The sequence below is a fragment of the Saccopteryx bilineata genome, chromosome 3 (genome assembly GCF_036850765.1).
Source record: "Saccopteryx bilineata isolate mSacBil1 chromosome 3, mSacBil1_pri_phased_curated, whole genome shotgun sequence".
In the NCBI taxonomy this organism is placed as follows: domain Eukaryota; kingdom Metazoa; phylum Chordata; class Mammalia; order Chiroptera; family Emballonuridae; genus Saccopteryx; species Saccopteryx bilineata.
In genome coordinates this window covers 251,323,872-251,351,303 of record NC_089492.1, presented here as the reverse complement: position 1 = coordinate 251,351,303, position 27,432 = coordinate 251,323,872, and the positions used below count along the sequence as shown (strand labels likewise).

Genomic DNA, 27,432 nt, shown 5'->3' with positions numbered 1-27,432 from the left:
ATAACCTGCTTTGGCCTCCTGTGCAGGAGCTCAGTAGACTAGGTTGGGCAGGTCAGCAGTGAGAACCTCCTGAGGCCTTTCCCAGCAACGGGGCCTATGGGAAAGGATTTCATGGGACTGAGCACGGAGAACCTTCCAAGACAGGGTTGAAAAACGGTGTGTGAACTCCATACACATTCAAGTAGCATTTAATAACTTTTATGAAATCAATTTCAGAGTAAAGTCTATATTATTGGAATACAGAAGTGAAGACAATAGAGGAAACAATATGATGGTGTCAAACCCAATTCGAATGGAACAGGATACACATGAAAGTGAATTCAGAGTCCTGCCTCTGGCCCGCCCGCACCCTGCTGCTGTTCCTGAGTGTGGCCTGAGTGCGGGGCGGGGCGGTAGCTTCCCATGGCAGCTGCAGAGCAGGTCTCCCTGGAGAGGAGCTGGTGCCAAGTGCGCCCGCCTGCAGCGTGCGGGCCACAGGTTAAGGTGGAGTGGAGCTGGAGAGGAAGTGCTCAGGCTGAAAGCCTTAGCGGGTCTCTTCCTCCTGGCCGTCCTGCAGAGACCTCTGGGCCAGAGGAGGCCTGCACCTAGGCAGACGCAGACTGGTCTGTTAGGAATACCTCTCTTTTTAAAGAGAGTGCTCTGGGAAGGTACCTGATTGGGGCATCAGAAAAGAGACACAGATGGAATTTTCTTGGCCAATGCCCACTTCAGTGCAGAGAAAAAATAACCAGGCGGATCTCTGGTCATTTTCCCTCTGCCTTGGTTAATCTTCTGTTAACACCGTGGCTTGTGCCAGGGCAAAAAACTCAGTACTTAAACTCTCTTTTGAACAAGTACAAAACGTCAAATCAGGATCCCAACAGATAAGGAGAAACACTCCACAGCTCAAAAGAAATCATTGTCAGTGAAGGTATAAACAGCACTTCCATGAACTGAACTCTAAACCTCAAATCCATAGATTAACAAAAGTCCACATATACTAAATCATCCCCAAATTATGATATGTGGGTTCAGGCAACATGTCTTCTGAGCCGAGCGCCCAGGTTTGCTTTCTTAAATACATGAAATCAGAATTTTCAGCCATTGACTGAGATCCCTTTCATTTGTGATGGGAGCTCAATATCTAATATTAAAACATTAAAAGGATAACAAGTGGAACAAATTCCTTATTATAGCTGGTCTCACAGTCCAAGCTGCAGCTTGGCGATTCTGATTTGACTCTAATGATAGACAAGGGGCTTAACCACGAAGTGACAAGGTCCACATTAGTGAAGGAAAGAGGGAAAGAAACACAGGAGGGATTGTATTCATTGCACACTGAAGGACCAGCAGGCTGGGCGCTGGTATCCGTGGGGTTCCAAGTGCCCAGATGCAAACCTAACTGTAGCTTCCTGCAGCCGGGCCAGACACCGACGTCCTGGCACTGGTCCCCTGGACGCTATCTCAACATTCACACGGTGTGCTTCAACTGTTTCCCTCGCTGCAATGGAACGGCAAACGCCTCCGAGATGGAACCGAACACCCACGGCAGCAGCAGTAAATAAATATCTTGCATATGTGTCAAATGCAGTCCTCAAACACAACCTTACATCTTAGTAAAAGAGGTCAGAAAGTACCACCAAAAATGATATGTTTTCCCCCCTAAAATAATGTTTTATCTCCAGGCCAAGAAGTCCCATTTGATTTTCCCCCCTACCTCTTAAAATTAGGCGACAAAGTAGAAATCCAGTTATGAAAATAAAAAGGCAGAGGTGTATGAGCCCTGGCTCAATGAGACATATCAATGCACAGCAGCCTGGTGTCCTAGGACACAGTGGGGAGAAGATGGGCGCTGGAGAAGTATAAACCCTACTGTGTGACCACACGCACTGCACAGTGCAGGAGCCACTGAACGAGGGTGAGGGAAGGGACACGGGAGGGGCAGAGTTGTAATTCTCTGTGAGGGTTGGGAACATATACTCGTGGATGGGACATTTTAAGTAGCTATGTTTATTATTACTTTTTCCAGCAATCTTGCAAGAGGCAGAAGTGTGACATTGAATTCAGTGAGACGAGCGTGTAGGTGGGTTGGCAAAGAGCCCTTCTCTTGATGCAGGCCTCCGGCTTGTCAAGGAATGGCTGGTTCCACTGCTGGGCTGTGTTCACTCTTTCGCTTCGAGGAAAAGGGTTTCTTGAGGGAACAACTTTACCTCCATTAATGATTTATTTGGGTCCAGCTGGGTTATCTAAAAGGAAAGAAAACACACATTCAAAAGACTGGAACAAGCACTGTTTTCTCCACGTGACATTCAGACCCTATCCATGCACACTGCTTTCGGAGCCTAGTATGTGTGGGCATGAACATTTTCTTTATCCCATCCTCAAAATAGCCCTGGAAGGTAGGTGTTGTTATTCTCATTGTATAAACAAGGAAACCAGGCCTCAGAGAGGTCAAGTCTCCCAGTTCAGTGGAAGAACTGGCATTTGGCCTCAAGGCCTAAGTTCAGGAGACGGAACCTCTTCCTGGGCAGGTGGAGGTTTGCTGCCTCCTGTTCAGCTCAGCCTGGCCAGCAGAACAGGAAAAGCTGCTGGTTACCAACCAAGAGGCGTTTGTGAGGACCTCTCCTGGTTAACTCCTGACACAGCAGGGAGGGTCTTTTCTGCTTGTCTAAGAATTAAGTCTTCAGGGCTCATCTCCCTGCTAAACCCACCTGTAATAAACCCTAGGATGCCCACTCCATCCACTCCACCCACTCCACCGTGACCAAGATGAATCCCTCCGCTGCCGGGGAGATTCCTCAGGGAGGCTTGTCATAATCATCTTGCTGGGCGTGTGTGTGTGGCTGTTTAGTCTGACAAAATTAGTCAATGTCATAACATAATGACATTTTAGAAATTAAAAAAACATTTTATAATATGAACTATAGAGAGTAAAGCTAGACAGAATCGTGGCTCGGTTGGGATATGCTAATCACACAGGGAACCTAAATTAGGGTTCTGACCTCCTGGGCTGGGGCAGGGATGGGACGTGGACATTTTCTAAATTGGAGAGTGAAAGAAACAAATACTTCCTCTTTAACAAAAGGGATCATGAATTTTAAAACGATGAGCAATACTGGTTTAGTGGAAAGGACAATGGGCTTTGGAATCAGAAAGATTCTGGTTTAAATCACAGCTGTGTTGGCTATTAGCTTTGTGGCTTTGGAGTTAGTATCAATCTTGCAGGAATGATGCGAGGATTAAATGAGAAAAGATATATAATTAGCACAGTGTCTGGCACAGAGCCGGCATTCAACAATGGCTGCTGTGTGTGTGAGAAACTGTGTAGATGGACACCAATAAGTGGGCAGCCCCAAGTGTGTGTGAGAGGGGCTGGGCAGTGCGCTCTGTCGAATACAGGAGCTCTGGGCTCATGGGCAGAGACCACAGCAGGCAATCTTGACCTATGCTCTACTCAAGCCACACCTAATAGGATGGCTCCACTATCTTCTAGCTGACAAGAGGGGGGTCCTGGAGGGCCACAAGTCACAGGCAGGCTGGTGAGCTGAAGGAGGAACACTATCTTCAGCTGTATCCAGATGGAAACTTGGATGCCCAGGAGGGTCATTTAAGGAGACACATCCACCTCTAGAATCCTCTCTGCCTATGGGACCCAGAGCAAAGCTGTGCTACTGGTATCTCTTGGGTTCTGGGCAGATGGGCAGGCGAGGCGGTGGGGAGGGCCCAGCCTACTGTCCATCTTCCAATGCACTGGGGGGCAAGCTGCTGGCAAATGTTTACCTAGTTCCCCAATTAACGTACAACTCCGCTGGCTTCTGTCAACAAATGGCTATGCTACCTCTGCTTCTGACTCACTGGCATTTTCTGCCCAGCTGCTTCCGCTATTGTTCTTAATTAACATGCCAGAGCTCTTCCGGCATCTTCTGCTTTGTTATTTGTGGTTTGTAAATATGACGCTTGCTGGGAGAAACCATAATCATAACTGTTCCAGGGCTGTGTGTACTGGCGGAAAGATGCTACAAAGAGGCCGGGAGGCTGGAGCCCCAGGCCCAAGTGAACCCTGCCTGACTTGTCAACATGCAAGGTTCGAGGTTCAGAAAATACACCTAGTTTATACATAGAAAATTAAGTCCAGAAAAAGTTGTGATTTTCCTTGTTACTTTAAGTGGGAGAGCTGGGATGTGAGGGAGAAATTTCTTGAACATTTATTACATGCCAGACACTTTAAATACGTTATTCCATTTAATTCCTAGAAAAACTATTCAGAGTAGGTAGAAATGATAAAAATGGTTGCTATTTATTTAAAGCCACATGGATGGCAAGGTTCTGCCTATGCAGTACAATGGATAAACAAAATGAGGCAAACCTAGATTCAAATCCCAGCTCTCACTAACTACCCCTATCACCTTGAAAAAGTTATACACCAGTGAGCCTCAGTTTTCTCATCTGTATGAGGGGAATAATCACAGTTTCTCCTTTAGAGGTTGCTGTGATGCTAAAATGGAATGATGCTGGTGAAGACTCTGGCACGGTGCCCATGCCAGGAAGTGTTCAGTGGGCAGTAGCCATTACTGGCTGGAGTGTTGTCTAACCTCAATGCTGGAGCGCTTTCTCTAAAACCTCCTGGAGCTCACACCTGCACCTTCTTACTTCTCCTCCAACGCCCAGCAAGTACTCCCTGCCCCTGACAGGGTGCTGCCTCAATATGTATGACCCCTTCTACAGCTGCCACGGGGCTTGGGCCACATTGGACTGCTTCACAGCGAACATGGCTGTGTTGGGGCTGCCTGACCTAGTGCCCCATATCATAGCAATTTTTTTTTCTCTGAAGGTCATTTCAGACAGAAATTTCAAAACAAACAGGACAATCTTTATTTCCATTTTCATTTGCCTGGTGTGGACAAAGAGACTGTGGGAACCTGGGGGATGTAGGACATCATGCTTCATTCTAGCAAAAACAGTGGCCATATTGTGAAAGCATGCTGCCGTGCTCTGGAAGGAAGGATGTGGAGCATGCCCGGAGGGACCTCCTGGCAGGAAAGTCCTAAGAACCATGTTCTCTGAGAAATGCTGGGAGTGGGAGGTGTCTCCCTGGAGAGAGGGTGCTGGAAGTTGTGGTTGTGCTGCCACAGTGACAGGCAGGGGCTGTGCCAGCCCTCTGTGAACATCCGAAGGACTGACAAGGAGACAGCAGACGTATTCTGTGCAGCTCAGTGGGGAGAGCTGGGATCAATGAGGTAAAGTAGCAAAGAAATGAACTCAGCTGGTCAGGAAGAACTAACATAGCAGCAGGTGCTGCTGTGGCTACTTCTGCGTCTTCTACCTTTTTTCCTTTTCCTTCTGTCCTTTATTTTCTTCTTGTTCTTGTTCTTCTTGTTCTTCTTCATCTTCTTCTTCACCATCATCATCATCATCATCATCATCATCGCAGTAGCTACCATTTATTGAGTGCCTACCATGCTGGAATCATGCTAACTGCTGTATGTGTTGTACCTTATCTAGTCCTCCAAACACCAAGTGAAGTTGGTGTTATTATTGCCATTTTATAGTCTAATACCAAGACTTATCTCACCCAAGGTTGCAGACAGAATAAAATTTCAAACTCAGTCTGACTCCAAAGCACATGATGGCCAGAAACATTCTGGCCAACATGTCAACAGGCTCCCTTAGGGTAGGAAGGTGACTTACTCTTTAATGTCTCTAGAAGTATTCAATTAGAGTATTCAAATTTGAAGAGCATGATGATGATGATGATAGTAACAGCTAACATTTATTGAGCATTTATTTTGTACCAGGCATATTCCAAGCAATTTACATTTAAAAAATAATTTTCATAATAACCTTCTGGGGTAGGTTATCTGAGGTAAGAATAATTATTATTCCCATTGTACAGATGAAAGAACTCTGCCATGGAACTAACTTGCCCAAGGTCTCAAAGCTATTAAGGCAGAGCAAGATGTGAGTCAAGGCAACCTAGCTTGGAAATCCATGCTTAACTATGACTCTTCTGCCAGAGTGTTGCTAAGAGCAGAGCCACACGGAGAAAGAAGCTGGATAAGATGATCTGAGTTGTTTCTAACCAAGCTTCCAGGATATAAGATCTACATTTCAAGAATGGCAAAAGGTAAAGGGGCGAGAAAAAATCCTGAAATGTTTACAAAATACAAATACAAAAACCCAATTTGAGCTTGTGTTCTGCCATTTACTTGGGACTTTACTGAATTATTGACTCTAAATCAACAGAGAAACCCACCTTTGGGATTCCTCGCGTGAAGAAGGGTCTTCTCAGAGAAGAGGGATGGCCTGACTTTGTTTATGTTAGAAAATGAAATTCACCCATCTTAACACTTTCTTCATTATACCTGGGAAACTTGAATGCATATATTTTCTCACTATTAATACAATGCCAAACAGTCCAGCCCCCTCATTTCACAGGTGGGCAACCTGAGGCTCAGGGAGGTCAAGTGACTTGGCCCAGGTCACACAGCTGGTAAGGTGCGGATGCCATAGTCTGCCCCAGAGTTTCTGACTTCTATTTTAGGATTCTTTCGGGTCACACCATTCTGCTTCTCACTCAAACCCCCCCCCCCAAAACCCAAAAAAATCTGAGCATAAATATCATACTACTAGTAGGCTGGGAGCTACTTGAAGGCAGGAGCTGAGTGATACAAAAAATTACAGTAGCAGCGATTCATGCATAATGTTCTATAGTTTGTAAGATATTTATATAACCATTAATTCACAATCATGTAGGCTAAGTATTATTATCAACAATTTTTACTTTTCTTAATTTTGTTAAAGAAATGCTTTTAGTTTGCAGTTGAATAAAGGAAAGTCTGGATCTAATATTTTCACTTTTAGGAAAATTCTAGGTTCAAAAAATGGTGAACAACTGAACATCCACATGCAAATAAATAAATCTAGATGCAGACCTTACACCCTTTATAAAAATTAACTCAAAATGTAAAACACAAATCTATATATAAAACTAACGATAACATAGGGAAAAACTTAAATGGCCTTGGAGATGGTGATGACTTTTTAGATACTGTATGAAAGGTATAATCCATGACAGAAATAATTGACAAACTGAACTTCATTAAAATTAAAAATTTCTGCTCTGTGAAACACACCATCAAGAAGAGACACTATCCCCTGGCCGGTTGGCTCAGCGGTAGAGCGTCGGCCTAGTGTGCGGAGGACCCGGGTTCGATTCCCGGCCAGGGCACACAGGAGAAGCGCCCATTTGCTTCTCCACCCCTTCGCCGCGCCTTCCTCTCTGTCTCTCTCCTCCCCTCCCACAGTCAAGGCCCATTGGAGCAAAGATGGCCTGGGCGCTGGGGATGGCTCTGTGGCCTCTGCCTCAGGCACTAGAGTGGCTCTGGTCGCAACATGGCGACGCCCAGGATGGGCAGAGCATCGCCCCCTGGTGAGCAGAGCTTCGCCCCATGGTGGGCGTGCCGGGTGGATCCCGGTCAGGCGCATGCGGGAGTCTGTGTGACTGTCTCTCCCTGTTTCCAGCTTCAGAAAAATGCAAAAAAAAAAAAAAAAAAAAAAGAAGAGACACTGTCAACAGACTCTGGTAAAATATTTGCAAAAGGCACACCTGATAAAGAACTATTATCCAAAATATACAAACAACTCTTAAAACTCAATAACAAAACAACTGAATTAAAATGTGGGCCAAAGACCTGAAAGACACCTCTCCAAAGACAGATAAATGGCAAGCATATGAAAAGATGCTCCAGATCAGACGCCACCAGGAAATGCAAATTAAAACTGAGATCCACCACATACCTATTAGAATGGTCAAGATCCATCCGGAACTGACAGCACGGAATGCTGGTGAGGGGACAGAGCAATGGGAACTCAACCACTGCTCTTGGAAATGCACAATGACATTGCTATTTTGGAAGACAGTTTGGTGGTTTCTTACACAAAGAACCATATTCTTACTAGACAATCCAGTAATCATAGTCCTTAGTATTTACCTAAAGGAGCTAAAAATGTACGTTCACACAAAAACATGCACACAGATGTTTATGGCACTTTTATTCATAATTACCAAAACCTGAAAGCAACCAAGAAGTGCTAACAAGAAATGAGCTATCAAGCTACCGAAAGCCAGAGGAACCTTAAATGCGTATTACTAAGAAGCCAATCTGAAAAGGCTACATATAGTATGATTCCAACTATTTGACATTCTGGAATAGGTAAAATTAGGGAAATAGTAAAAGAAAAAACTCCCAAACACTATTTGTCAGGGAGAGATGAAAAGGAAGAGCACAGAGGATGTTTAGGACAGTGAAAACCCTCTGCATGATACTACAATGACAGATATTCACCATTATACATTAGTCCAAACCCATGGAATACACAACGCCAAGAATGAACCCTAATGTAAACTATGATTATGATGCCACTGTAGGTTCATTGACTGTAATAAATGTACCATTCTGATGGAGGATGTCGATGACAGGGGAGGCTGTGCATGTGTGGGAATGTGGTTATATGAGAGCTCTCTGTACTTTCTGCTTAATTTTGCTATATACCTAAAACTGTGCCAAGAAAAAAAAGGTGTTAAAAAACATACTAGGTTGAATTTTTTTTTCAGGTTCTCAATGTATTTTAATAGAGTGTGGGCTAATGCACTGTAGTCACACTGGGAAATCCTGCTGTGGGAATTGGCCTCACTCTGCAGATGAGGAAACCAGACCCAGAGACTGGGTTTCACACATACCATACCTGGCAGGGGCAGAGGTAGGGGCAGGGGCAGAACCTGGGCCTTCTTACTTGTTTCCTCACTATTTCCACTATAATGCCCCCACCTCCCACAGGGGCCTGACAGGGTTCTCTCTCACTCCATGAGTTACAGCCTTCAGTTCAGGTTCAGTGTAACTGGGCAGCAATAAATCATCAATGCTTTCTCAAAATGTATTCTTGCTTTTAGAGTAAAATTTGATTTCAAAAAGTTACAGCATTTTCAAGAGGAGAAAAGCTTTGTTCTCACATTTCCTCTCGTATTTGCCTGCTCCCCTCTGGTGATTTCACAGTCCCTTTCTGGACGGTGTGCTGGCAGCTCTGTGAGCAGAGAGGGCCCTGCACAACCGACCCCAGGAGCAACCCTTTGCCACACTGGCAGGAAATTTACAAACCCCTTGTAGCCCACGCAGAGAACACACTAGAATCTCATCCATACCCCTTCCATCTCTCCCTACCCCCATGTGAATGACAACCAGGTCCCATCCTCTCCATCAGATACACACCACACAGACACAATCAACATCCACAGGGATGAGGAAATCCAGCCCTGCAGTTATGGACCATATCCCCCTACAAATCGTCCGTCTCATCGTTCAGACTTCAGCAGGCTCTCCTTCCTCCATACTCCATTGTACCGACTGCAGGGGCTATACACTATCTGATGTCGGGATGTAAAGGGCCGGATGTATGGGTTCCAGTGCTGGTTCTTGTGGTGCAACTATGGACATCACTTTTATCCTCTACGTTTTAATTTTTACATTTTTAAAAGTGCGGGGACAGTGACTCAATAGAATTAACTGGGCTACAGCTGGGCTTGGAAACAGAAGCACTTGGGTTCAAATTCCAGCTCTTAGCCACATCAGTAAGATGCTCTGAGCTCCAGTTTCCCGTCCCACTGGGTGAAAGGGTTGTTGTAGGGGCTAAAATAGCCATCACAGAACTTGACATATGGAAGGTGTTATGGCTCAATGCCTTCTTTATGTCTAGTAGATGTCCCCTGTATGGCGTGAGCTTCCCGATGGTTGGAATGGTAAAAGTGTAATCTAGGGAGGGAGATGTGGGATGGAGTCCCATTGCTATAACCTCCTAGCTAGCTGATAACCACGGGTAAGTTACTTAACCTTCTGGTTCACTGGTTTTTCTTTATTTATAAAACTGAGACTGGTTTTGCCATCCAGAGTTGTTGTGAGGATTAAACAAGGCAAAACTTATAACCCATGAAACATTTATTTCATATTCGTGCTGCCATGTGGAGGGACCTCTGGATACTCTCCTTGTTGCTCACATGGGGTGAGATCTGTCTGTTAGTGAGGGAGGAAGAAGAATCCGAACTCAGCCCATTTCCTTCCCTTTTCTGGAACCAACTTGCCCTCCTGTTACAAGGTACAAGGGGCCTGCAGGGTCCAGCCGTGCCAAGAACTGGGTGGGCAGATCAATAAAATTTAGGGGCAGAGAATGTATCAGCAAGCCAATTGCCCAAGCCACAATCTCTGATCATCCTTTTCAGTAACAAAGGTGATATATATCTTTGTATTTTATTTTTTACTGATTTCAGAGAGATGAAGGGGGAGAGAGGGAGACAGAAACATCAAACTGTTTCTGTATGTGCCTTGACCTAGGATAGAACGGACCACCTCTGCATTTCATGACGATGCTCCAACCAACTGAGCTATCCAGCCAGGGCCAAAAGGCGACATTTTAATCCACACCTGAGTCCTATGTCTTTCAATTAGTCAATTAGTCTTGAATTAGGTTAAGTAAAAATATATTATTTAATAGTCCTAAAACCACCAAGTACCCCATAGTACTAACAATCATGATTTGATGTAATCTGATACAAGGGTTACAGGTCTATTTTTCTCAAAGTCTGTTTGGCCTTGATTAGAAGATGAGAGAGTCCCCCAATCAGGACATAAATCGATTCAAAAATACATTTCCCACCTGTAACATAAAGTTACAATGGAGCTTATTCTTAAAGGGATGCTTCATATATATATTTTGTATTTTTCTGAAATGAGAAGCTGGGAGTGGGGGGGGTGGGGAGGCAGACAGACACACTCCCTCATGCGCCTGACCAGGATCCACCCAGCATGCCCACCAGGGGGCGATGCTCAGCCCCTCTGGGGCATTGCTCCTCTGCAATCGGAGCCATTCTAGCACCTGAGGCGGAGGCCATGGAACCATCCTCAGCGTCTGGGCCAACTTTGCTCCAATGGAGCCTTGGCTGCAGGAGGGGAAGAGAGAGCTAGACAGAAAGGAGAGGGGGAAGGGTGGAGAAGCAGGTGGGCCCTGACCGGGAATCAAACCCGGGACTTCCACATGCCAGGCTGATGCTCTACTGCTAAGCCAGCTGGCCAGGGCCAAGAGATGCTTCTTTAAACCCAAGTTATTTGAACACAAAATGAATGTGCTAATGATCTCCTTTCTGAAAAATCTGTGTATGTAATAATAGTGACTATTATTTTACAGCTTTCAAAGCACTTTCCCACAGTACCTAACCTTCAGAGCTCTCCTAGGAGGGTGGGCTGGTTGACCCTCATTTTCACAGGTGAGAACACTGCCACCCAAATAGTAGGAACATTACTTGTACGCAGCCATACAACTAGAACTGGTGGCGCTAACATTTGAACTCAGATCTTTTCATTTCAAAGCCTGAACTCTTATTCTAGTAGACAGCACAAAAGCTACATAGGCAAATTCCCAGATCACAGTCAAGCTGAATATATCTGCTTTTGGTTTTGTTAAAAATTAGCATTTACTTTGAACTTGAGGAATAACTAATCCTTTTGGTATGCTATGAGTAACCTATTCTGTTAGTACCTCATTAACAAACATGCCTATTAAATATGACAAGTTTAAAAATAAATAATGTCATACCAACAAAGTTACAATTTCTTTGATACTTTAAGTACCAAGCACTATACTAGTTGTTCTATATATATTATCTAGTTAAATGATTGCAACACCTGTATGAGATAAGTACTCCTGTTATTCCCATTTTATAGATGAATTCTCTGAGATCAAAAATGATTAAGGGACTTGCCCGAGATTACACAACTAGAAAGATGAGGCCAGAATGTGCACCCGGGTTTGTGAGTTCCCAGCACTGCCCCTCGTTGCCCCTTAACCTCTGATCCTACTTCGAAACAGACAGTTAATGTGACTAGCTGGCTTTCCCTCGGGCATTGAGAAAGCAGGCACTCTGAGCTGTGTTGTGTGGCTCATGTTCCTGTTGTGGTATGGGTTTTATTGTTCCCTATAGGTTATCTTTTGTTACTGTCACCTTGGTCCTAGTCACTAATTGCCCATTTTCTTTAAACTCCTTTTGATGAACTGGGAATCCCTAAAGAAGGACGTTATACCCACAAAGTATCAGAGAGAGAATGTAAGAGCTGAACTGCTGGTCATGGGCTGATCAGGGTGTAAAGGCTTTTGTAATTATAAAGTCTTTTGCAAACATAAGGGATTATAATCATCATTATCATCGTTGTTGTCACCATCATCACCATCCACAAAATCAGCGGTAGCTCCTAGCAAATTCTCCTCTGCAATTGCTGCAGGTGGTAATGAAACCCAAAAAAGGAACTTCCAGACTAGAAGGGTCCACTATGGGACTACTCTATGGCTATTTTCATTCTAGCTTCCTGAGTAATTTCTGGACCAATGTCTCATTGGATCACAGAAAAGAAGTGGTCCTGCAGTGAGGGTTTCCAGGCAACAGTGACAGGTGCTCCACATTAAACTGTGCTAGAACAACAAGGCTGCTAGAGAGCGAGGCTGGGTGGGCTTCTGTCGCTGCAAAGCACAGAGTGCCTACAGCACATTTTCTTTCCTTGACATTTTTTTTTTAGGTGGGAAGAAGGCAGAATGAATGAAAATTTAAAGGAAGAACAAGGAAGACTAAAGTGACCAAGGAATGAGAATTGTTCTTGTAGGCTGACCTGTCATTTATCACATTATAATAATGATAATGACAGTTAACATTCATTGGGAGCTTACTAGGTGCTAACTGTTCACTATAAGTACTACACAACCTTATGAGGGAAGTACTACTACCTCCACTTTAAAAATGAGGAATAGAAGTTCAGAGAGTTTATACAACCTAAGATTGCATAGGCAGGAAGTGGTAGTGCAAAGATTTGAAACTAGGTCTGGCTCGAGAGTATCCTTAACCACCACACTATATCATTTTAGTGCCATAGTCACACATTGGACTATTTATTCTAAGTCTCCTGCTTAAAAGAATGGTCCCCTTCACATAGCTGAAGCACGTATCCCCCCGTAATAGAGTATATCACTACCTGAAGCATTTGGGCAAATTTCACCAACTAGCTCCTCAATTATCACAGACTTAGTGACTGTAGAGCTGGAGGGGGTCTTTAGAGGTCCTGTCTGTAACAGATGGGGACAGAAAAGCCTAGTCAATGGAAAGAATTTACCTGAGCATTCCTGGCAGATCTGGGACCAAATCTGGATTCTTCTTTCCTATGCTAGAGCTGTGTTCTAGACAGTTCTGAGCAACCTAGGCACACAGACATTTTTCAATGTGTGCAGTGATTTGGAAAAGGCTGGGAAGCACTATCCTAGGGAACATACCTCACTTTCAGAGGCTGTTACCATAGAAGGTGGCCAGGTTCTTGTATAAAAAAGATTGGTGCACAACACTAACCACTGTGTTTGGAGAGAAGCTTCTTAATTGGCTAGGTTCAGAACAGCTACCTCATCTTAAAAACCCAAGCAATTCTGATGACTGCCTGAGCAGAGCTTTGTCACTAGGCATGGAGTAAGTAAGTCCTACTTAGGAGGCAGACAGAAAGAACACTGGCCGGTTTTGAATCCCAGTTTTGCATGTATGCTCTTGAGCAAGTCATTTAACCTCCAGAAGACTCACATTTCCCATCTGTAAGCTGGTGACATTACTAAACAATTAATAGGCTCTAACAGACCATTTCTCTTCAGGTCTCCTTCACACTGCCACTGGTAAGTTAAATAAAATATCTGATCCTGTCTCTCTTCTACTTAAAATTCTTAAGTCGTTCCTTAGGGCAACAGGATAGGCCCCTTTGCTTTGACCTCATTTTCCCAATATGTAAATGGGTGGTGTTTCTGGCAAGGTTCATAGCACATCCATAATGGAAGGCAAGGCTGAAAAGACAGTCTGGAGACAGATCATGAAGGGCTTGAATGTCTTATTAAATGTAAACTCCCTGGCTTCAGAGAATCCTGGAGTGGCATGCTCAAGGTGCTCTTCAGGCAGAGTGGCTAGGGAGCAAGTGAGCACTGTGGAAGCATTTAATACTCCAGCAGGGCCACAGAGCTGGTGCGTATGTAACTGCACGCAAACACCACGCAAGAGCTGGAGCTTTGAACAGGAGTTAAAAGAGTTGAGTCCCTAACGACATACAAAAGACTTGCCGGTGTGATTTATTCTGATGTATTTACTTATCCAATTACCAAAACAGCAGGAGATCATTAAATTTTCTAGTTACCAGATGCAGCATGCTCACTATCTTAAATGTTACCAAGGCTTTCTCGGAGCTATTTTCTTATTACATTTCATCTGCCCAAAAGCTTATGAAACTGGAAGGCAAGAATCGTGAACAGAACCAGTGTTTTCTTTGAAGGCTGGTCCAGCAGGCACCAGTACAATACCAAACTTGTACCAGTAACTCCCAAACTCTCTCCTGGATTTAAGGACAAGTACCATGATGAGAAACAAGAGAATTTAGGAGAAAAGATGCTAAGGAAGTGGTACTTGAAAATGGATAGCAATGTGTATTTCCTCTGGCCAGACTTCTGCACACCCACTTTCTATCAGCTTGCTCTCTGTGCCCAGAGAGGGTCAGGGCTTAGAGCAGTGGAGGAGAGATGGGAACACACATCCTCCGGGAGATTGCAAACCTGGCCCAAACCCCAGCATTCTTCTTTGGACTACCTGTGTGATCTCGGACAAGTCACTTTCGAGTAACTTAAAGACAGGAACTGTGTGTTTCCTGTTTCTGTATTTCCAGCTTCTAGTAAAGAACCTGGTATATTATATACCCTCAATAAAGGCTTGTTGAATAAATGATCAGACCAGAGAATGTTGACTATCATTGAACATATAAAAATACAGAGCAAGCCTTTACTAACAACATTTTAGAGTTCAGTTGCAAAATAGATGTTTATTCTATTTCATTTTGAAAAAAAAATACATCATGTAAGTGATACCTAGGCCTAAACTTTTTGAAAGAGTGGTCATGGCTTGGCCCCAACATTCCTTCTCTAAATACTATCCCCTCACGGACTTCATGCTGCAGCCAATCAGAGCAGTTTGCTATCCCCCAAATATGCCTGGTGCCTTTCTTACCTGAATCTTTGCTTTTGTTGTTCTCCCTACTTGACTGTTCTTCATTCCCTGTTGAAAATTTACATATCCTTCAAGGACCAGCTCAAATGCTGCTTCATCCATAAAACCAGGCAGAGTTTAAGCGACAGAGCCCAAATGATCTCTCCTGTTCCTTCTAACAGAGGTAATCAGAAGTGGTATCTTCTTCTCCCAGTCACTCCTGAAACACAGGGGCCGTGTATGTTCACTGTGGGCTCTCCCTCACGTGCCTAATCCACTGCCCTGATGTGGTCGATTCACGTTTGCTGCATTGATACCTTTGTTTTACCTTAGGATCCTCAGACAAGGTGGCAGCCAAGGTCTGCTGGCAGATTGAAGGTCACTGTTCAAACTGAAATGGAGGCACTGGTAATATCAACAAGGTTGTTTGCTTAAACAGCACTTGACCAGGCAAGGCAATGCATTTCTGGAAGATCTAACGTAAAGGTCAGCTACAGTCTCACACTGAGTTATCCATCTGTATGTCTCAGGTTATTCTGCAATTGCTTGTCTATGAGTCTGTCTCTCAGTTAGGGTGAGTTCTGAGGGCATATATATAATAAGATCTCACTGGCTTTATATCCCCAGGGCCTACTCCACTGCTGGAAACAGCTTGAATTCAATGGATGTTTACTGAAAGACTACCTACTGACTAGCTGAGAGGAGGCACCCCACTACTCACTAGACCCTTCCCCAAGCCAAAGAAAGGGAGTGGAGAGGAGATGTATCCCTAGACCTCTTCCCTCAGCCTCACCTCTACAACAGGCAGAACTGTTACTATGAGCAGATACTATGTATTAGCAGGTCATCCCAGCAGGTCCCCTGGCTCTCTCCGGCCCTTGCCTTAGTCAGTCCTGCTGCACAGACACTGGGACTGACAGTAAGTTTGCATCAGTTGCCCTTTCAGAAGGGACATATTTTTCCCTAAACTGCTGTTGGAATTGGCTAATTAGAAGGATTTAAAAACTTAATACTCTAAATAGAGAAAACTGGTTCTGAATTATTAAGCAACATTTTCAGTGCATTTGGATAACCTTAAGTGACTTAACTGCCACCTGATCCTAAGCTCTGGCTCAGATAAATAATGTAAAATATTGTCAAAGCTCCAGCTTATAGGAGCCTCCAGCTACAGTAAATAAAAGCTAAGTCCTCATAAACTGCCTGGGACAGAGACATTCTCATATAAAAGGTGTAGGAGAAGATGTCATTAAGTAAAGCCACCAGGACCAAGAAGCCAAAGGTTTTGTTCTAGCTCTCAGAAGAGATTTGTCAGTGAGGCAGGTATTTTCTATATCCAGGTCATTTAATCATAGAATCACATAGTATCAGAGCTGAGAGGTTTAGAAAGCACTTGCTTTAATCTCTTTATATTTCAGAAGAGGAAAACAAGACCCAGAGAAGCATGTACCTTGCATGAGATCGATCATACAACAAAATGGCTGGAAAATCAAAATTCTGCCCCAGGATGCCTGGCTCTCACCTTAGTCCCCTTCCCACTATGTCATTCCTCTAAGAATGTTCTGCTGGAGGTGGAGGCTGACAATAAAATGGTTATTAAAAAAACACCTGTACATCCGACTTTGGAGTTTTCTTCCATGACTATGGGGGGAGTGGAGGAGGAAGGAGGAAAGGTGGAAAACCAGGAATACGTGACGGTGAATGTCACTATAATGTGGCCTCTCTCCTGCCTATCCTCAAGGGTACCATAAGTTTCTGCCCAGTGAGATAGAAAATACAAAAGCAAAAATAGTAGACTCATGAATAGGTAGGAGTATTTTTTCTTTTCATTTATTTACTAAACAAGTATTTCCTGAATGTTTACTATGTCAGAAACTGTGCTAGACACTGAGATCAACACTTTATAAAGAGGCACCATCTCTGCACTCAAGGGCAGTAGGCTGTAAAGCAGGTGCAGACAATGCAGGAAATCCACCCACTGCAATTCAGAACAGTAAAGGACTACAATAGGGAAAAGGGCAGTGGGGGAGCTAAACACCTCCCTCAGTCCAAGAGTCTCAATCAGCTCCATGTATCTCTTTCCTCTGTGCCTCACTCTAATATGCTACACTCTCATCATTTTACTGACTTACACTTTCATAAACAACAAACCAATATTAGTTGCTTACTATGTAGCAGGCACTGTACTCAGATGTATTAGATATAATCCCAAATAGCTTCAGATTTGATGTGTACATTTTTATTTTTCTGTTTACAAAATGTCTATCTTACTTTACTTTGTGACTATTGTAAAATTGGGCTAACCATTCTACTTCTGGTGTCTTGATCTAGGCCATGATCAAATTACTTTCCTTCTCTGCATCTTGGTTTTTAAAATCTATAAAATAGATGTTTTTTCTTGTTCTCATCTCAACAGTGTAATAGGCAGGCATGAGGAAGGCCTGTTCACACAGGCTCTTACATACAGCCAACTAGAGGAAGGAAAGTGGAATAAATTTGGCAATGTCAAGAGTCTTCAGGTTTGGGACTCAGCTGTAGAAAGGAATCCATCCTAAAGCCTTGAGGTTCTGGTTCTGGGTGAAGAGCAGAGTGTGGTCTGGGTGAAGAGGGCTGGGGCAGGCACTGCGAGGGGGCAGGAGGATGTAGCATGTTGATGCCCGTGCTAATGCACTCTGGAACTGCAGCACAGGCTTCGAAAATTACAGTGAGTGTCTGGAAAAGGTTAATCTGCACATATACACGTCTGCAGTTGTTTATATTTACAGTGGGTTTACTATACAGACTTTAAGTGAGCAAAGCTTGTCTGCATTAACACCTGGAATACTGAGCACAGAACTAATGATTTTTTATTTATGGCTGAATGAAGTCAGATTGGATTGTATGTACAGCTTTCAAAAGTTTATTTGAGGCCCTGGCCGGTGGCTCAGTGGTAGAGCGTCAGCCTAGCGTGCAGAAGTCCCGGGTTCGATTCCCGGCCAGGGCACACAGGAGAAGCGTCCATCTGCTTCTCCACCCTTCCCCCTCTTCTTCCTCTCTGTCTCTCTCTTCCCCTCCCGCAGCCGAGGCTCCATTGGAGCAAAGATGGCCCGGGCGCTGGGGATGGCTCCTTGGCCTCTGCCCCAGGTGCTAGAGTGGCTCTGGTCACGGCAGAGCGACGCCCCGGAGGGGCAGAGCATCGCCTCCTGGTGGGCAGAGCGTCGCCCCCTGGTGGGCGTGCCGAGTGGATCCCGGTCAGGCGCATGCGGGAGTCTGACTGTCTCTCCCCGTTTCCAGCTTCAGGAAAAAAAAAAAAAAGTTTATTTGATTTCTGATATAGTACTTTGAATATTACAGTGCTTTATAAACACTTTATAAAAATTAAGTTCTATCCTGGATGAGCCCCCCCCCCAAAACAAACAAAAACAAACAAAAAAATTAAGTTCTGGGGAAAAATAAATAACTTACTAAAGGTTTAAATCTATCACCCTACCTATACATAATCAGTAATAGTCACTCCATCTTATGTTCAGCATGGTACTGGAAATTTGGGGGATCAACTACTGGTATTGAGAATTTTAAGCTCTCCTAAGCTTCTGCGTCCTTATCTGTAAAATGGGGATATTATCTCTTTCAGAGAACTAATATACTTGATTGTGCATACAACAGGCACAAAAATAAATGGCTGTATTCATTGCCATCAAGCCCTACCACTCCAAATGTTTCGTAAATAAGTTAGAAAGGAGCAGAGGCAATTTTTTTTTTTTTGTATTTTTCTGAAGCTGGAAATGGGGAGGCAGTCAGACAGACTCCCGCATGCACCCGACAGGGATCCACCCGGCACGCCCACCAGGGGGCGATGCTCTGCCCATCCGGGGAGTCGCTCTGTTGCGACCAGAGCCATTCTAGCGCCTGAGGCAGAGGCCAAGGAGTCATCCTCAGCGCCCGGGCCATCTTTTGCTCCAATGGAGCCTCGGCAGTGGGAGGGGAAGAGAGAGACAGAGAGGAAGGTGAGGGGGAGGGGTGGAGAAGCAGATGGGCGCCTCTCCTGTGTGCCCTGGCCCGGAATCTAATCCGGGACTTCTGCACGCCAGGCCGACGTTCTACCGCTGAGCCAACCAGCCAAGGCTGGCAGATTTTTATTAAGACTGAATTCCACCCAGCTTCCAAGAAATGGCTGTAATCACCTCAAACAATTTTAAACTCTTTTATGTATTTCATTGGTCTGGTCGGGGCATAAATGGGTTTTCTTACATATTCCACCTCTCTCTCTCTTTTTTTTTCCACCCCTCTCTCTTGATACCTCTACCTCTAGCAAGAGCTTTTCCTCTCCATGCCATCAACCTTATCATAATAGCTTAAAATACTGAGCATCTGCTATGTGATGGTGCTTTATATGTATCACTTCATTTCATTTTTACAACAGCCTTTGAAGTATTGATATGTACTATCATTATCCTTATGATGAGGAAACTGAGCTACATAGAGGCGTAATTTGCCCAAGATCAAAGAGCTAGGAAATGCAGAGCTGAGAGTCAGTCTGAGACTCCAGAACCCAATCTTTGAACCACAAGGCCATACTGTTTCTCCATCACTCATCTCCTTCAAATTCACCCCAGTCAGGGGCTTTTCTGGTATTGGCCACTCTTACAGTTTCAATCTCTTTGTCCTCTGTCAGAAAGCATCACCTATACTTTCTCCAGCACTTCGGACACAACAAATCCCAAACTGAATCTACCTCCTCACCTGTCTTCCTTGATTTCTGCACATGAACTACGATCCCTCTAGCCATCCAGGCTGGAAACGTCTAAGCCACCTCTAACATCTTCTTGCTCCCACCCTGACATAACTAGAAAATCACCAAGTCCACTGATTCTTCCTTCCTCCTGATTCTCTGCCTTCTCTGTAAGCTCACTGCTGCCATCTTAGATTCTCACAGCCTGCTCTCCTCTACTGCAATAGTCCTAGCTGGTCTCCCTACTCTAATCCTTCCTGATAAAAAATACTGTAACCAACAAGTTTGAGGCAGTAGGAAAAAGGCAGAAATGTGGAATCAAAAGACCTAGGTGGAGCCATTGCTCTTCAACTTATTAGCTATGTCAATTTGTGTTCGTTATTTGGCAGTTCTAAGCCTACATTTCTCATCATCCATACCTACCTTAATTAGTTCAAATTTCCACTGGAATTGGTTTTGTGAGGGGAAGAACTTTGGCCTATTCACTACTGTATCCCCAATGCCTTGAGCATAAGAGGTACTCAATATTTGTTGGATTAATGTAGCAATTTTCAACCAGTGTGCCACAAGAATTTTTAAACGTGCAATACTTGACAATTTAGTCAGGGCACTGACCTCTTTTCCCTTAGATCGTCAAATGAAAAAATGACAACAGCCAAAAACAATAGCTGTCCAGTGTAAATGAATCAAAATTATACCTTTTTGGTCAGTTTAGCAAAAAATGGTTTTTGTGTGTGCTGCACAATTTTAGTAAATAGTTTATATGTGCCATGAGATTACAAAAGTTGAAAATCTCTGGGTTCACGCATAGAAAGTCCTTCAGTCATTTTTTTTCCAACTCCTCTTTCATTTTGCTCCATGCCTGACTACATCCTAAATCCCATCATAGCCGACTGTGCAATTTCCCAGATATATGCTGGCTTATATTCCTAAGGTTTTGTTCATATTTCTGCCTGACAAATGGCCATTCCTTTAAATATAACTATAATACCAAATCTGTAAAACAACACTGGTATGACATTAACTAAACTACAGGCCTTGTCCACATTTCATCAGTTTTTATGTGTATTTATTTGAGTGTATGCCTGTGAATATTTATATGCAATTTTATCTTGTATAGATTTGTGTAACTACCACCACAATCAAGGTATAGAATAAAACTGTAAAATTTAGTTACACTCACTTCCTGAAACCACATTCTCTATCCCTGGTAACCACAAATTTGTTTTCCATCTTTATAATTTTGTCAATTGAAGAATGTTATTATATAAATGTAATCATATAATGTGTAACCTTTTGAGATTGGAATTTTTTGCTCAGCATAATGCCCTTGAGAGCCAGCCAAGTTGTTTCATGTATTAAGAGCTCATTCTTGTTTATTGCTGAGTAGTATTTCCTTTTAAAAAAATACTTGTTCAACAGAGGCCCAAGATGGCCTACTTCAAGGATCTGGTGTCAGATAAGGAGAAGGAGCGCATAGCTGCTAAATTCATCACTCATACATCCCCAGGAGAACTTAAAGAAGTATTCAACAATGTCCAGCTACTCCTTAATAACGACAATCTCCTCAAGGAAGGGGCAGTGTATGCATTTGCCCAGTATAACATGAATCAGTTCAGGTCTTATAGAACACAGTGAAACAAAATTTCTTTTAAGTTTGATCATTTACAGAAACCCCCAGCCAGAGGAAGTAGATGGAGACCTGAACTCTTGGAGAAAACTCTGTGATTCTCTTTGTAATGAAAGATCGTTATTCCAATGGCTTCCATACTATTTATGCTAAAACTATTGATGGGCAACAAACCATTATTGTGTGTAGTTTCAGCCTAAAACCTTCTAAAATGGTCACTGGAGATCACAACAGAAGTTCACTATCATCTACATATAGCCTAGGAGTTCTTAAGATTCAGGTACATGATTATGAAGACGGCAATGTTCAACTGATTAGTCATAAAGATGTACTAGATTCAGCAACTCTTTCAAATGAAGTCCAAACTGCCAAGGAGTTTATAAAAATTACAGGGCATGCAGAAAACGAGTATTAGACAGCAATTAGTGGAAATTATCAAACAATGTCAGACATCACATTCAAAGCCTTGTGCTGCAGCAGCTTCCAATTATCCACATCAAAATCGATCGGAGCGCCTGACTAGGTGGTGGCGCAGTGGATAGAGCGTCGGACTGGGATGCAGAGGACCCAGGTTCAAGACCCCAAGGTCGCCAGCTTGAGTGTGGGCTCATCTGGTTTGAGCAAAAATCCCAACAGCTTGAACCCAAGGTCACTGGCTCCAGCAAGGGGTTGCTCGGTCTGCTGAAGGCCCGTGGTCGGGGCACATACGAGAGAGCAATCAATGAACAACTAAGGTGTTGCAACGCGCAATGAAAGGGTGATGATCGATGCTTCTCATCTCTCTCCGTTTCTGTCTGTCTGTCCCTGTCTATTCCTCTCTCTGACTCACTCTCTCTCTAAAAAAAAAAAAAAAAAAAAAGAAAAAAATCGACTGGAGCAAGACACTTAGCTACAAGACTGGCGAAGAAAAGCAGACTGCTTAAAGGATGAGTGCAGGATATTTTAGTATGTGGAAAAAAAGGGTTCAATGTATGGTCATATAATAAATAAGTGATTTATAAACAAGAGTGATATCTGGTGCTAGGGCTTTCAAAGCTAGGTTTTCTAGCCTCATGGAATACTGTTGAACCTACAACACTGTCTTGATACTTTTGTGTTCTTTGTCTTATAATTTTCTGTTTTCACTACATCTACTTGTAAATCTTTTTTTTTAAAATCTGCTATATTTAATGATGAAGAAGAAGATCTATCTTGAAGTCATTTTACTGTTTAGAACATTTTCCAAGCCACGAAGCCCTAGAGATCTATCCTAAAGTCATTTTACTGTTCAGAACATTTTTCAAGCCATGAAGCCCTGTTACTGATATAGACAGGTAATATGTTCATACTATTCTCTGAATCAAGTAGTCCAATAGAAATATACATGTTTTGTTCTAAAAAACTTGTTAAAACCCGGTTTCTTCTGTGAAGCTTTACTAACCTGTTCCCTGGGTTCCCATTGTAGCCAGCATCAACAATGACAGCATTTTTCACCTTTAAATACCTTTCTTTTTTTGCTCATCTATAAGAGCTTTGGTTACAGCTTTGTGTGTGTGTGTACACATGCACGTGTGCACGCGCGCGCGCGCGCGCACACACACACACACACACACAGTGTCCGTAAAGTCATGGTGCACTTTTGACTGGTCACAGGAAAGCAACAAAAGACGATAGAAATGTGAAATCTGCACCAAATCAAAGGAAAACTCTCCCAGTTTCATATCTATTCAGTGCAGTTCGATGTGTACTCATGCACAGATTTTTTAGGGCTCCTTAGGTAGCTATCCCGTATAACCTCTACAGACTCGTCACTGACTGATGGCCTACCTGAATGGGGTTTCTCCACTAAACTGCTTGTTTCCTTCAACTGCTTATCCCACCGAATAATGTTATTCCTATGTGGTGGCGCTTCGTTATAAACGTGCCGATATTCACATTGTACTTTGGTCACAGATTTGAATTTAGCGAGCCACAGAACACAGTGAACTTTCCTCTGTACCCTCCACATCTCGACTGGCATGGCTGTGGGCTGCTCTGCTATATACACAGTATTATGTCATCATCTGCATATGCGCACATGCTGCCACATCATCCTACAGAAACTGGGGGGGGGGTTTCCTTTTATTTGGTGCAGATTTCAGATTTCTATTGTCTTTTGTTGCTTTCCTGTGACTGGTCAAAAGTGTACCATGACTTTACGGACACACTGTATTTTTAAGGTGAAAGGAAGGGAGATAGGCTGAATTCAGCATGCGCCCTGACTGAGATCCACCCAGCAACCCCATCTGAGGCCAATGCTTAAGGACCAAGCTATTTTTAGCATGCAAGGCTGATGCACTCCAAGGGAGCTATCCTTAGTGCCCGGGGCCATGCTCAAACCAACTGAGCCACAGGCTGTGGGAGGGGAACAGGGAGAGAAGGGGGAAAGGGAGGTGGGGGAAAAGCAAATGGTCACTTACCCTGTGTGCCCTGACTGGGAATCAAACCCAGGATGTCTATACACTGAGCCGACCCTCTATCTACTGAGCTACTGGCCAGGGCCACATCTTTGTAACTTTAGTGCCTAGCAAGTACCCGGTAACTAAGTATGGGCTATATTCAGGCATGACTTATAGTATTGTTGGCCATGAGTTCAATGTTAATGAATCAATATTCTATATTAAATAAGGTGTCTTGAATAGAAACATACATAAAACAAGGTTATTTATTGATTGGCTGATGAAAATTTGTAACCAGAGGCTCAAAGGAACTTAAACCTCTATTTCCCTTAGGAGCAATGTTCAATATTCACTAATTCATTGTTTGTGGCAATTTTACACAACATAACTACCGTGAAAAATGAGAATTCACTGTACTTCTCAATTCAAAAACCAATATATTGCTTCACACAGCCTACACTATAAAATAAAAATGGCAATTTCTTAACATCAGGTACATCGCTTACCACATCTGCACCACTGGCACAGACCTTTATATTCAGTTACATCTGTGTGTTCTTCATGCTGCGTCTAAGGTTGGCAGGATGTCCCCCATGCCGGCTAGAGTGATCTGCCTTATCACCCGTACCAGAGTTGGCCTATGGACTGAGACCTCGTCATAATCATCATCACATCTTCCACAGTGTATGCCATCCATACATTTATCCTCAAACCATGAACAATTTGGTGAGCCTCTAGTCTGTGGTAGGCCTGTGCAGGCCCTGTGCCAGAAAGTGGGGGTACAAAGGTAAATAGACACAGTATAGCTAATGCTCTAAATGAGCTTACACAGAGTCCTTCTGGCACTAGAGGACCCTGACACAAATGAGGCAAAGATTTCCATAAGGATATAATCCTTATCTCTCACCCTAGGAAAAACACCAGAAACTAATTCAGTAATGTTTCAACTATGAAACAAATCTGTGGCTTGTTAAAACAGAAGGCAGCCCTGGCCGGTTGGCTCAGCGGTAGAGCGTTGGCCTAGCGTGTGGAGGACCCGGGTTCGATTCCCGGCCAGGGCACACAGGAGAAGCGCCCATTTGCTTCTCCACCCCTCCGCCGCGCTTTCCTCTCTGTCTCTCTCTTCCCCTCCCGCAGCCAAGGCTCCATTGGAGCAAAGATGGCCCGGGCGCTGGGGATGGCTCTGTGGCCTCTGCCTCAGGCGCTAGAGTGGCTCTGGTCACAACATGGCGATGCCCAGGATGGGCAGAGCATCGCCCCCTGGTGGGCAGAGCATCGCCCCATGGTGGGCGTGCCGGGTGGATCCCGGTCAGGCGCATGCGGGAGTCTGTCTGACTGTCTCTCCCTGTTTCCAGCTTCAGAAAAATGGAAAAAAACAAAACAAAAAAACAAACAAACAGAAGGCAGGTATTAAATCATAAATATTTCTAGTTGAAAATGACTCTCAACCTTTTGTTTTTAGGTATGTACAGTATACTGTTTGATATCCCTACTTAAAAACTGGTAGTTTCCAAACAGTTAATATTGAACAAAGACCTTTTGTCCTGTTGAAACCAAAACATAAAAGAAAAAATAAGGACAGGAAGGAGGAAGTGGGGATAAGACGAGGAATGATCAGCATTACCATCACACCAGTTACCATTATTAAATTCTTACTGTGTCAAATGCTGTATTAAACCTTTTACATTCATTCTCTCATTTAATGCTCACAATAACCCTTTGAAGTAGGTATGGTTCCTTCTATTTTACCAAGAGATCAAATAATCTAAGATCACTCAATGAAGAGCTGGTCCAGAATTCCCAGCCAGGTCTATTAGAGTCCAAAGCCTACGTAAGTTCTTGTTTCAGGCTACAGAGCTTCTGAACATGACTGAAAAGAACGGGTAGTGTTAAATAAATCATCCTTACAGTGTTGATTCATATTTGCTTATAAAACAAGGAAGGAAAAATAAATACCAACAAGTTCCCCTTTATTTTAAGCAGCCAGGTTTCCTCATTCTCCGTCTATGAGGAAAAGTGGCTGCAGCCCTTTGGGCCAATTTTCACAGAAGATGCTGGCACTCTAGAAACTGAGAGACGGCCATATCCAGGGATTGTGTCTCCCTCAGGTTCTCTTGAAACTCTTCGCTGAAAATACAGGGTTAATTGGTACTTATTAGTTTTTTTTCTGAGGCCACATTCACCTTTTGTACAGGACTAAATTCTCTTATGAGTGAAGGGAGAGGCAAAGTCAGAAGCTTAGCACTCCTTCTAGTACAGGCATTCTACTTACATATCTAGTAGTAAATCCCAGAAGTGAATCTGAGGTGTAAATATCTTCAAAACTAAAACTATACATGCAGAGAACAGTCAACATAGCAGGCCTAACAGCTATTCTTTTGAAAGGCCTGCTTGCAAGGGTGGCCCAAGCATGGCATTTGGGAACTTGGGTTTTGGAGGGGTTGTTCTCACCATTCACAGAACTGTTAAGAGTGGCTCACTAAGCCCAAACTGTTTATGCAAACAACAAAGTTTATGCTGAATACCTGTTTTCCTTCTGGGATTCTGGAATTTTGGTATGTGCTAGGCAAAGGGTACTTACATGGTCAGCCTCCAATAAAAGCCTTGGTACTAAGTCCCTAATAAGCTTCCTTGGTTGGCAGTATTTTACATGTGTTGTTTCACATCACTGCTGGGGGAATTAAGCTCATCTTGTGTGCTTCTACTGGGAGAGGACTCTTAGAAGCCTGTGCCTGGTTTCTCCTGGACTTCACACCATGTGCTTTCCTCTGTGCAGATCTTGTGTTGCATCCTCCTGCTGTAACACATCATAGCTGTGGGCATTACTGTATGCGGAGTCTTGTATGTTTTGCTAGGGAATCGCCAAACTTTGGAACGGTCTCAGGAACCCACCCCCACTGAGTTGGTGTCAGAAGTGGGATTGAAAAGAACCTGATCTGGCTCATCAAAATATGGTGAAAATATTGTTTGAGAAAAGAAAGAATGAAGGGGCAGGGAATGATGAACTTTTGGAGCCTGGATGGATATGGAGTCATTCATCCAAGGTATGAAAATAGCTGAGCTGCTGTCTATTGTGAAGGGTAAACGCTGACTATGGAATTTTAAAACTATGTATTCCATCCCAGAAGACTTGGCCTGCTGGCTCCCCTGACTGGTCTGGGCTGTACTGGCCAAAGTGAGGGTGAAAAGAAGCACCCTTTAATGCCCTCGGTTTTCATTCTCTTTCAGATGGCAAGACAAAAAAGGTCCCAGAATTCCCAAAGGTGAGCTTTGGATGGGCGAAAAATGTTCAAGTTCCACTATTCTCTCTATCAAGTGGAAGAAAGAAAAAAGTCCCAGAGCTGGAATGCAATTTTAGATAAACAAGAGGGAAGAAAAGGGAGAAAAACACCATTTCTTCACCTAAGCTGTTGTTACCTGCGCTGCAGCTGAGCATTGCCCCGCCTCCACTTCCTTGGCATTCCAGCCCCTACCTTTTCCCCAGCAACTTTAATAGTAACCCTGTAAATGATAAATTTACTGCCAGGTGTTGGAGTAAATTTGCAATGAGAAACAAAAGGATGCAGGAATTTTTAATAATGATTTTGTTTTGTGTTTGTTCTATCTG

At 43.6% G+C, this 27,432-nt stretch overlaps 1 protein-coding gene, 1 non-coding gene and 1 pseudogene across 2 annotated transcripts in view; 2 read left to right on the top strand and 1 right to left on the bottom strand.

Moving 5' to 3' along the window:
* Nucleotides 1–1,968: 1,968 nt before the first annotated feature.
* Nucleotides 1,969–27,432, bottom strand: part of FAF1 (Fas associated factor 1) — a 496,086-nt gene continuing 470,622 nt past the window's right edge. The window contains exon 19 of the mRNA XM_066269224.1: nucleotides 1,969–2,225. Coding sequence (XP_066125321.1) covers nucleotides 2,142–2,225 — 84 coding nt within the window. The 3' untranslated portion in view covers nucleotides 1,969–2,141. The remainder of the gene's footprint in view (nucleotides 2,226–27,432) is intronic.
* Nucleotides 17,976–18,050, top strand: TRNAA-AGC (transfer RNA alanine (anticodon AGC)). The gene has a single exon. It is a non-coding gene; the product is annotated as a tRNA-Ala (tRNA).
* On the top strand, nucleotides 21,210–21,931 carry LOC136328728 (F-actin-capping protein subunit alpha-1-like; annotated as a pseudogene).